The 11,676-nt window shown below is 42.3% G+C and overlaps 1 protein-coding gene across 2 annotated transcripts; it reads right to left on the reverse strand.

Moving 5' to 3' along the window:
• Positions 1 to 202: 202 nt before the first annotated feature.
• Positions 203 to 10,545, reverse strand: SOD2 (superoxide dismutase 2). 2 transcript variants are annotated; one of them, XM_083605827.1, is made up of 5 exons: positions 9,944 to 10,545; positions 7,751 to 7,953; positions 3,490 to 3,606; positions 1,542 to 1,721; positions 203 to 1,322 (listed from the first exon to the last, which is right to left on the reverse strand). In XM_083605827.1, exons 1-5 carry the CDS (start codon positions 9,982 to 9,984, stop codon positions 1,177 to 1,179), a joined length of 687 nt encoding a protein of 228 aa, XP_083461953.1. In that variant the 5' UTR covers positions 9,985 to 10,545; the 3' UTR covers positions 203 to 1,176. The 2 variants fall into 2 exon arrangements, with proteins under 2 accessions (XP_083461953.1, XP_083461954.1); XM_083605828.1 differs by having other exon boundaries at positions 9,464 to 10,011.
• Positions 10,546 to 11,676: the final 1,131 nt, after the last annotated feature.

The raw sequence follows: 11,676 nt of genomic DNA on the forward strand, positions 1-11,676 counted from the left end.
AGCTTCTGATCTATCTTCAATCATCTAATTCTTCCTTCTCTAACCCCACATATTATTAGGCACATAAAGCAGGGGTGTAGCGTGGGGGTGCTGCTGGGAAGGAATAAAGATGTTTCTGTGGTTACTGTGGTAAATATGTGTCTGAGGTGTTCATTATAAGGCCCTTGTGGGGCCTTTAAACATATTAAATCATGTAGCAGAGTAACTTCATAGATTTTATTTCGAGAGCAAAGTTCAGATTTCCAATCAAATACTGCAGTACAAAAAAGGAAAGCCAGTTACAGCAATATTAGAAAATAATTTCATTATCCGTTATTAATACATCCTACAGAAGTAGCAAACAATTGGATACTTCCCATTTGAAGACAAATACACATATATTAAACACACTTAACCACAAACCTGATATCCTATACATTTGGTGCAATGCATCTTTCCGGGGTATTTTGTTTTCCCTTTTTCCACTTTCAGCAGGACAAAAATCATGAAAGCTAACCCACTGTTCTTAGCAGCTGACATGCATTAGGAATCCTCATGTTGTAACGAACAAACATTTGCAAGATCAGCTATTAGGAAGACTAAAACGAATTGCCTTTTACTCAAGGTTTCGGTAGGCTACAATATACGCAACAGCATTTAATTCAAACATAGGGCAATATTCAATGGTGCCCATCCTCAAGACAAACAGATTTGCACTCCACAACAGGACTCCCCCTTTTGCACACCAACCTGATATTCTGTAGAGTGGCAACACCCCAGATGAGATTTGCAAGGGCTGCAAGTGGGAGAAGAGGAAGAGGAATTCTGCTCATAGTCTATAAAATGCTCTGAGAATGCTGTTATTTTGGACTTTCCCTTTGAATTACATACACCTTGAAACTCACTCGAAAGAGTAAGCAGCAAATCACATTGTCAAAAGGAACCGGTTGTAATCCCATACTGATGTTTTATAAGGGATTGTATTCTTTCAGAACACTGGATAAAGGATTCCTGTTTTTGAAGAACAAGTGAGCAGTTTCACCAAATTAAGCAAACATTGAGCTAAGAACTTTCTTTTGATGAGCTTGAATATTTTAAGTGGTGGCGCAATTAGCAAACAAACTGCTAGAAGTTACTACAAAAATGATCAAGGAATAACAGTGTTCTTTCTTTAATGATCTTGTACAAGATTTTGCTCTACTTTTTGCAAGCTGCATATCTCGAAGATACGTTTTCCCAGTTTATCACGTTCCAAATAGCTTTGAGATAGTCAGGTCTAACATTTTTATACTGGAGATAATATGCATGCTCCCATACATCAATTCCTAGAAGGGGAACAAGACCTAGAAAAGAAGAGAAATATTTATTTTTATTTCCTGCTCACAAGTAGGTTTTGATAAGAGGAAACAAGTAGATTTCTTATTCAATCTGCTATGCAAGTGAAAGCAGGGAGTCCTTCTTCCTTTGCCCTGGTGAGCAGAACTGCTGGTGTCTGCTTTCATCTACCGCATAGCAAAAATTGTACTTTCAATTGTAGACAAGTTCCAGCTAGAGAAACTCACCTGTAGTCCCTTGAAGAGGATCCTGATTGGAACAGGCAGTCACCTGCAGTCGACCCTGTTCTTTATTAAAACCGAGCCATCCCCATCCTGAGCCTTGGACTCCAACTGAAAGAGTTGTCAACTTATCCTTGAAGTTCGCAAAGGAGCCAAAATCACGCTTAATAGCTTCCATTAGCTCCCCTTAATAAATGGAAATAATAATAACAATTCACACACAGAGCACACTTCATTAGCTTTCCATTTGATGTTCCAAAAAATCATTCATATTAATTCAGAGGTAAGGAGGATAGGTACAGATGTAAATCTTACAATCAATAGAATGGAAGTCGGTTGCAGGATCACTAGTCCTTCATTTGCCAGTCTCAACCATAGGTAAGCAGTACCTCAGCACCAGCATTAACAGTTAACCCTAACATGCTTCCCTCTTAACCAGTCTCTGATAAACAGTCTTAAGCTGTTTAACAGGGAACTCCAGTTAATGATAACCAGTTAACACGAATGATGCTAGAATACTTCCTGTGGAAGGGTGGGAGGAAAAGCAAGGGCTGACTGGTGGGAGTGTCTGATCTTACAGCCTGCTGATAACTGTGTAACTGTGGTTAAGAAATCACCAGCACCAGCCCCGGATGTAGATCTTTGCCTCGTCTCCGAATTCTACAGCATTTGGTACATTTCAGTTTGTACACTGACTGCTGCAATGACTAATCAGCTGTGCCCCATAATGTATTCTGATTTTCCCTTTGAAAAGCATCTTATCATCCATAATGATCACAACCTCCACCTAACATCACGACCCAGTATTACATCTAGATAGTTGTCCAGAGAACCAAGGGAACAGCAGGTAACAGTGTGAAGCTCATGTGGGCAACAGCCTGTCCACAAGCTAAAGTGCAAACACCCATGCCATTTGGAAGAGGCTTAAGAGAGGACATGCCTACCATTACACTTTTCGAAGTGCTCTGCTTCCAAATGTCACATTTAGTGCCATAAGTAACACATAGCCATTCATGCATTACTTTCATCGTTTTACAGATTGTGGTTCATCTGGAGGAGACAAACTGCAAGCCTAGTTTGGATGACACACTAAAACAAACCATAATGTAGCTCACAGCAGCGGCCACAAACTGTTCTCTGGGAAGCTGCATGTTCTCACTAAGCCATGGTTTGCCTTAACATTACATGCAAACTGAGCACTGTATGCTTCAAACTTTTAAAAAAGCTTTTGATAAAGTGCCTCATTGGCATTATATGCTGCTTGGAGGCTTCCCATAGTTATTAGGCTAGCCACTGCTAAGACAGAATGCTGGACAATAAATGTGTGTTTTTTTTGTGAGGCAGCAGTGTGGGAGGCCTTTTCTGTGGTGATTCCCAATTTCTGAAATACCCTTTCATCTGAGGTGTGCCTGGCCCCATCTCTATATCCTTTTCAAAGTGGGGAGGAGTGTCAAGATGCAAGCTTTCTGCCCAGGTCTTTAGTGGAAGAGAATGCAATCTGATGTTCCCTACTGCTGTTGTTGACCTTGAATGCTATTTAAGATCAAAACAAAAAAAATTTTTTCCTTCCAGTAGCACCTTAAAGACCAACTAAGTTAGTTCTTGGTATGAGCTTTCGTGTGCATGCACACTTCTTCAGATACACTGAAACAGAAGTTGCCAGATCCTTCTATATAGTGAGAAGGTGGGGAGGGGTATTACTCAGAAGGGTGGTGGGAATGGGTGGTTGGCAGATAGCTGTGATAAGCCTGTTGACGACTCTTAACATTTAAGATGTTTTCATTGTTGGCTTCATGATAAGCATTACACCCTTTATTTGCTGTCTTATGCTGTCTATCACCTACACTGGAACACGGACTAAAGATGCTATAATAAATGATACATTAGCATTTGGTCTGATCGAGTGGGGCTTTTCAAATGTCCTGTGTAACATTAAAATGCTTTGATTACAAACCTTTTGGTTCTCCTCCACCATTAGGAGAAAGGTTTGTCCAGAAGATAGTGTGATTAATGTGACCTCCACCATTGAACTTCAGAGCCGGCTGAAGAGACACCTGAGCAGTCACATCACCTGCAAAGAACAGAGAATTAAGTGCAACATCTACAGTAAGCCTTAGCAGAGAACAAATTATTCCTTACCCCAGGAGGAGTCCACTTAGTTAAGAGTGTTAATTTGAATCAATGAATTGCAGCTTAGAAAAGAAAGTAAAAATACAAATAATGGATTAGGATCAAGACTGGCTGTTCCAGCAAAAGCTCCCAGATGGAGGAAAAAAGTGTATGAAGGAAATTTTCACTGATTCTTCTACTGTCTCCCCACTCCCTGAAAATTTCCACTTCTCCTGAGTAGTTGTTCAGGGGGTCACAGGGAGAAAGAGGAATTGACCAAACTTCCTCCTCTACTTCCTCTGACATGAACTGAATTCTGCCTACCATAACTCTGGATATTTTAAGAGTTGTGCCTTAACATATACACTAGTCTATATAAATCCACAACCTTTATATATATTTTGTGAGTGTGAATGTGTGTACACACATACACACACCTTAAGCAAGGATCCCAAAATTTTGGCTTGGCTGCATAGTCTGCCACTATTCAGTTGCCACCAACCATTCCTCAAAGTCTCTTGGAACACATAGATCACGGGTAGGCAAACTAAGGCCCGGGGCCTGGATCCGGCCCAATCACCTTCTAAATCCGGCCTGCAGATGGTCTGGGAATCAGCATGTTTTTACATGAGTAGAATGTGTCTTTTTATTTAAAATGCATCTCTGGGTTATTTGTGGGGCATAGGAATTCATTCATTCCCCCCCCCAAAAAAAATATAGTCCGGCCCCCCACAAGGTCTGAGGGACAGTGGACCGGCCCCCTGCTGAAAAAGTTTGCTGACCCCTGACAGACAAATCAAGAGAGCAGGTCCATCTCCATTCATTTGCCTGGGGACTCTCAGGCAAGAAACTACCAGTTTCTCCCTTTTTAAAGGAGGATATGGCAATACTAAAAATGCTTCTTCCTCTAGCCCAATTTATTTCCTTCTTTAGCATGCCCCCTTAAATGAGTTCATATTACAATGAAGATGTGAGGAATGGCAGCACTGACCCTTGAATTCCTTACATAAAACTGCTGAGCCCAAATTTCTACGCCTACTCCCATAGGCTGGGGAACAACACTTCAGAAATACTCCTTAATTCAGGCAAACTGTGACATGTGCTTCCCAACAGAATAAATATGCTGTAGGTGATCCTCAAGTCCAACTATGCTGCATCATTATGCTCCCTTCCAAACGAGTTGAGAAATTTGTACTTTCTGTGCTCTGGAGCTTCTGCAAAAGCTACAACTCCTGTTCTCACGTCTTGCTTGGATTCCTCCAGTGCTGCTGAGCCCGGGACATCAAACTAGCTCCAAGGGGCTACAGCTACCACTTCCCTGTCCCAGATGCGAGAAAGGGGCAGAAGAGTTTAAAATGAGAATGAGAGTACTTCTAGGCAGTATGAAAGCAGACACAAGGGATGCCCTCTTTCATCTGCCTACCCCTCAAGCACAGTCCTAACAAAGAACTCTACAATTCCATAATTCCTGAGAACTGCTGCTGGTAGAGTCCCTTCTGCGCCATGCAGCCAGGATAGAGGAGAAGTCAGCAGCAGCATGCAGGAGTGTTGAACAAGGCTGGGGGGGAAATAAGCCTCAGAAATTTCCCATGCCAGGGAAACAAGCAAGGATGCAGCTAAACTAGTGCTTGACATTCCCATTCTTTTTCTTGAATGTTAGATTATGTAAAGTGTGCATGCAGAGAATAGTGACGGAGGGCAAAAAGCTCACTGAAGACGACTGGATCTTCAGGGGCAGAAGTAGTGTTGGCTTTACTGCACTGAGAAGCATAGATAAAAAGCCTACAGACAGGCTCACTACAATTAGCCAGGCCACAATTAGGCTCACTAGAACTAGGACAGCTAACATATAGGCATGTGTCTGATTAATATGTAATCCATAGCACAAGTAAATCTGAACTGCTAAAGTTACAAATACTTGCTTAAAATACTTATACTCCATCCTAGCAGCTAATTTAAAATCTAAAGTAATAAACTTTAAAACAATTTAAAATTAGCAAGAAAGCCGAACCAAATCATGTTAACAAGCAGTCAGAAAAAAGAAAGTTTTCAGCTTCTTTTAAAAATACACACCCCAAAGGCAAGGCACCCTGAGTAAGGTCCTATTCCTTGTTGTCACCTGTCTTATAATGGAAGATGGGGGCACTTCAGAGATGGTTTTAATACCGCTTTTTGCACTGAAGTATATTGGACATATTTTTGAACTAATATTTACACAACAAAAATGTGTATGTACTTTATCAAGTTTAGGTTTCCTCTTTTTTAAAATTCAGAGTTTAAGATTCTGGAAACTGACAACTGTTTCATTTGATTTTTCAAAAGAGCCTTCCTGCATTACATTGCAACAGAATGCTCCTCTGATGGGAGAGGTGTTGTGCAACTCAACACAAACTGAGATTCAGTGTCTCTTTAAACAACAAATCTGCTTTGCACCCACTGAGTGCAGATTTTCTGCTTCATGTAGTTTGAGTAGAATACTCTTGTACATTGGACTAGGTATCTATTGACAGCACTCAGAAAGTGCTCTTGGATACAGCCTAAAAAGAAAGGGAGTAAACGGCCAATTTGCTTATCTTGAAGCCACCAGCCAAAAGGCATTCCTGTCTCTGCACAATCATTAACTCTCATAGCAAGAGTTATTTTCCTCCTTTCTTTCTCCGTAAAGCTTGCGAGGAAAATTACAGAGAAAAACTGTGTAGAGCCCTGAAGTTGTATACATACACTGTAGAAAAAATAAAAACTTGAATTGTCTTTTTGAATACTTGACAATGTTGTTTTGAAAATGCATTGAACAGTGCAATCCTATATATAATTCCACAGAAGTAAATCCCAGTGATTTCAACCAGCTTTACTCCCAAGTAAATAGGTACAGGATTGCAACCAATGTAACTTGACATCCAACAGATTACAGCTCTATTAAAACAACATGGGCATTGCAGAGGGACAATAAGATACAGTGGTAACTCTGGATACGTACACCTCTGGTTGCATATCCTTCGGGTTACGCATGCAGCAAACCCGGAAGTATTTTTCCGGGTTTCGCCACGTGCGCATGCGCAAAAGCACTCTATGCGCAAAACAGGCACCTCCAATTGCGAATTCCTCGGAATCCGACGGGAGCTCCGGAACGGATCCTGTGAGCAATCGGAGGTACCACTGTACTCAAATCTGAACACAACAAATCTCAAATGTCCAGCCCAAGATGGGCAATCCTACAGCTCCATTCTACTGTCTTTCAAAGCAACCTATTACATTGCTGAACTCATTCAGACAGCCACATATACAGCAAGTCAACATGTGTTGCAATTCTTCAGTGTTTGCCTCTCAGCAGCTTCCCCTCGTATCATAGGTGTTTTAGTGTGAGAATGTGACACTACAGCAGTTTGGAAGAAAAACCATTATTTCTAACCTTATATATTTCTTTATCATTTCTCAGCCTTATGCCTCCTTATAAGGCTCTGAAATACTAACTGGACTCAGCAGAAATGCACCACATTTTAAAACAGCCTATAGCTCTTGAGTTTAAAATTAGTATCACAAAGTTCCATGGACTTCCCATTTAATCACATTAGCATTAATGCAAAACTCTGGAGATTTCATTAAAATCTCAACGTTTGATAAGAAATTACATTTTAAATGTAACTACAAGGTATAAGCGTTGCTTTAGATACAGCATAGTTTCAGCCACAAAGAACAATGCAATTCAGCCTTAACTCTAAAATTCAACAGAAAATAGTTGGGAGGTACAAATTCTGAGCCTCATCTGCCTTTCTTGTGCAACTACTAGTTGGACAAGGTGACAGCTGTAATATAATGGTACTCCTAATGTACCAATAAAGATGACTACAGTAATAAGTTTTAGTACAGACATATTTCTAGTTACAAGGCTTCAAATCTCATAACTATTAATTCTGAGATCCTACGCCAGGCGTCTGAAATGCTTTCTGGAGCTTAAGGTGTAAACTATAGCCCCCCTGCACTGCAGCTGGCCACTTTAGGAAAACATGGCCTCTATCTCAAATAAGTACTGTACTAACTTTAGCCCAAGAGACAACATGTGAGCACACACTGACAGACATGTAACACAGATATACAATTACCCATACCTTTTGCCAAGGCCTCTTTGTATTTTTCTTCAGCAACATTCAGATTATTTACATACGCAGCATGATGTTTACTGTGGTGAAGTTGCATAATTTCTGCACTTATGTGAGGTTGCAGGGCCCCATAATCATAAGGCAGGTCAGGAAGAGTATGCTTTTGTCTAGATGCCAGACACCCAAGAGGTGCAATCAGTTTACTGCTATTTCTGGAAGAGAAGGAAACAAAATAAAAAATAAAAAATGTAGGATTCTTATCTTGCTATATTATGTGACCAGCCGAATTCTTTATAATTTCTTCTTTTAGAATGTTAACTTATCCTCACAGCTATCTTCATCACCACTAGCCCCACTTAACTGAACCGAGGCTGAAAGGGCCTTGAACTTAAGTATCCCACAAGCAGACATCTCAATCACAATATCCTTGAACGCGCTGGCTCTCAGTTACAACTGCTGTTATCCTAACATAGAGGAAAACAAACAGAAGCACCAATGGCAAATTGTTGAAATACATTTGGTGGGGTGGAGACTGAAACAGAGAGAAAAGGAGCAAGCAATGGTGTAATGGATTGCCAAACCCTCCCCACCCCCCTTTTATTTTTACTGTTTTTGCCAAGTGCATAAAGGCTGAATGTGCACAAGTTAAATGCATGTAAATTCACACTTACTGTACATGCCTGAACTGAAATCTTTAAAGGGGACACACACACACACATACACACACACACACCCCAGGTGGGCAGTGGATAGCCAAGTAGGAGCAACACTTGCAGAAACATTTCATCAGTAACACCGCTGTGTTGACAAGAGAATCTGGCTAACTAGGTCACATAGTTCTTCTAGAGAGAACACAAGAATTTCTACTTAACAGCTTACCCCTTCAACATAAAGCATCACTGGGATCATATTTAAAACTCACTTCACTTGTTTGTCTTGTGGAGCAACTCTTTTTAACCTCTTCAGTACAGTATCTCAAACTGGAGATAACTGCATTGCCCTTTCACCAGATAAGGCTGCGTTTATACATAAATTAGTTACAGAAGAACAAGAGTATGTAAACTCCCCACAAAAAATTGGCAAATTAAGTTAATGCAATATGCAGAGATTGCCAAATTTAACAGGCAGACTCAGAAATCAGGCAGTAACAAATTTTAAAATGAGTGGGAAATTTTTATTGCATATATGTCAAAGCATATGTTGATACATCAGCAGGATTCAAAAAAAAACATTGCAATATTATAATAATAGATAAAAACAGATATGAACGGAGGGAAATATGACTAGGACATGCATGAATTAACAATAAAATAATGGAACCATGGAGAGGGAAGTCAAGGGATTGTAGAAATCCTACATTTCACTATTGTATTGATTCTATAAACAGTATGTAAAATGACACAGTTGATTTTAATTATTATTTTTTCTTAATGATTGCTGTTTTAAGATGTTTGTTATAATAAAAACTAATAAAACATATATATTTTTGAGAGTATGTAAACTCACCCTGCAAGTTATACAAAACCCTGAATAACAGGGAATCAGCTTCTTGGTCACACAGTCACTCCTAGAGCAGCTACGGGCTCTCATTTCACATCCCCAACAGATGGGGGAAACGTTTTAATGTTCTTTAACAAATCTAAATTACAAGCTGCCGCTGACAAACAGAACGGGCTTAAACGATGAGCCCTTAATGCGAAAGGTGTAAGAGTTCAAACTTACCGGGAAACTCTTTTTCCTAATCCCAGCTATAAAAGACTTCCCTTCCCCAAGAAGTTTATGATCCTTCTACAGTTCCCCACTCAATGTTAGCTTCACAACAACCCCGTGAGGTAGGCCGAGAGTGTGCAACTTGCCCAAAGCAAGCAGCCCAGTGAGCTCCACGGCTGGAAAGGGAGCTTTGCCCGAGTCCTCGTGCAATAATATGCCAACCAAGCACCACATTAAGCGCATATTATGGGGCTCCCACTTTTATCCCTTTGGCGGGCGAACTCCTGCATGAGCCGCAGACTCCTGGCTCTAAATGGGGTCCGCTTCCCCCTCGCTCCCCTGACTCCACGGCGCCAAGTCTCGCCCTTCCCTTGTTCACCTCCCTCTTCTGTCCCGCCCGCTGCTCCGCCTCCCCGACAGGGCCCACCACGCTGTGCCCTTGGCCAGAGGCGGCTCAAGGGCTTCCGAGCGACCCCGCCGCCGGACTCTCACCTGCAGCCGCCCTGGGAAACCAGCCGGCAGAGCAGCATCATGGAGACGCCGCTTGGAGCAGGAGCAGCAGGAGAAGCGCCAAAGGACACGGCCGCGCTCTGCGCCCCAGTAGCCCCACTCGCCTCGCCGTCTGGTGGCCTCGTTCCGCGAAACGCCTGCGCGGCCCCTCCTCTCCCGGCTGCTGCTGCCTGGGGCGGGGAGACGCCTCTCCGCCCGCCAATAATGAAGAAGCGGCGGGCCCAGGCCTTGACGCGGGCGAGGCAAGGGCAACTTGGCCTCGGCGCGCTATGAAATAAAGCGGCCTTCGCGACCAGGCTGCGTCTGCTGCGCAGCTCTGGCCTTGGCTCCTAAGGGGGCCGCCGGGAGAGCCTGCCTTCTTCGGAGAGGCTTGCGAGCGGCGGCGCTGCGGCGGGCCTCTTCCTTTAGGAGTAGCGCGGGAATTTCCATAAAAGCGCCTTTGGATGTTGCGAAACCAAAGCAGAATGCATCTCCATGCAAAATTTGAATTCTCTTACTGCACATTTAAAACCAGTACTTGGGCCGTAGAGAGGTGGTCTGCTCACGATTGACATGTTTCCACAGTCTCTTGTCAAATAGCTGACAAGAGCTGACTCGGTTAATGTCAGAAACCAAGGAGGTGGTATTTCCATCCCCATTTCGTCTCTGTACTGGAACTCTTGCTTGCCCCATAGTGGCCTCCAGGGCTGCTTCTCCCTAAGGACACCCCCCCCCCTTTAGGGGCTCCTACTCCATGCACAGCACCCAGCGGCTAATAATATCGCTTAGAAGAATACAAACTACATAAGTACACTCCATGAAAAACACCTCTTAACACTTGTTGCAGTCAATTCTTCATCGCTGGCTGACAGAAAGTGCAATTGTTTACCTTTTCTAACTTATTAATGGCTGGTTTTTTAAATCCAGAATTTGAACTAAATGTACTAATGCAGAATGACAAACGGGATTACTGATCTATTTTAAATAGTAGGCAGGTGTCCCAACTACAAGATATAGACTGAGAGAGGGTCCCTTATCCTCCAGAAAAAGGACTGGTGGGAACATCCATACATGGACCTAGCCAAGGGCAGCAGGGAGGGGCAGCTGCCTCATCAATAAAAATCAATAAAATATATAGCTGAGGCTCTGCCCCCCTAACAAAAATCCTGGCTACACCCATGCATCCATATAGAACTTACAACCTCAAGATTTTAGGGGAGGGGGGAATCCTAGTGAGTCACTCTAGAGTTCTTTGGGAAATACTATCCAAGGAAAAGAGAATAACCTCCAGAAAAATAATTTGGAGGAACCCAATTTATTTCACCCTGATACTGTAGAGCTTTTACACTGACCTCTGGGGAGAAAGATAGCAAAAGACCACACACTTTGGAATTAATGAGTGCTAAAATCTACTTGATAGCCCATGCACTGACAGGGCAAAACAAGGCAGATTGTAGAACATAATAGCTGAAGAGCCACAGGGGAAAATGCATGTGCCAGACAGAAGCCTTCTACAGGTATGCCAATATGAGAAGCCAAGATGGTGGAGTTGAGAGTATAGAATGGTAAATTAGAACATAGTGTGCAATGTGCATAACAGAAACAGGAAGGATAGGAGACGAACCAGTGGGATACGGTTATCTGAATACAAATTTAGCAAAGAAGAGCATACTGAATGGTGTCACTGTATGTTAAGGTGGCCATAGGGTCACAACAAATTATAAATCTCAGACAAG

This window comes from Podarcis filfolensis (assembly GCF_964270895.1).
Source record: "Podarcis filfolensis genome assembly, chromosome: 3".
Lineage (NCBI taxonomy): Eukaryota > Metazoa > Chordata > Lepidosauria > Squamata > Lacertidae > Podarcis > Podarcis filfolensis.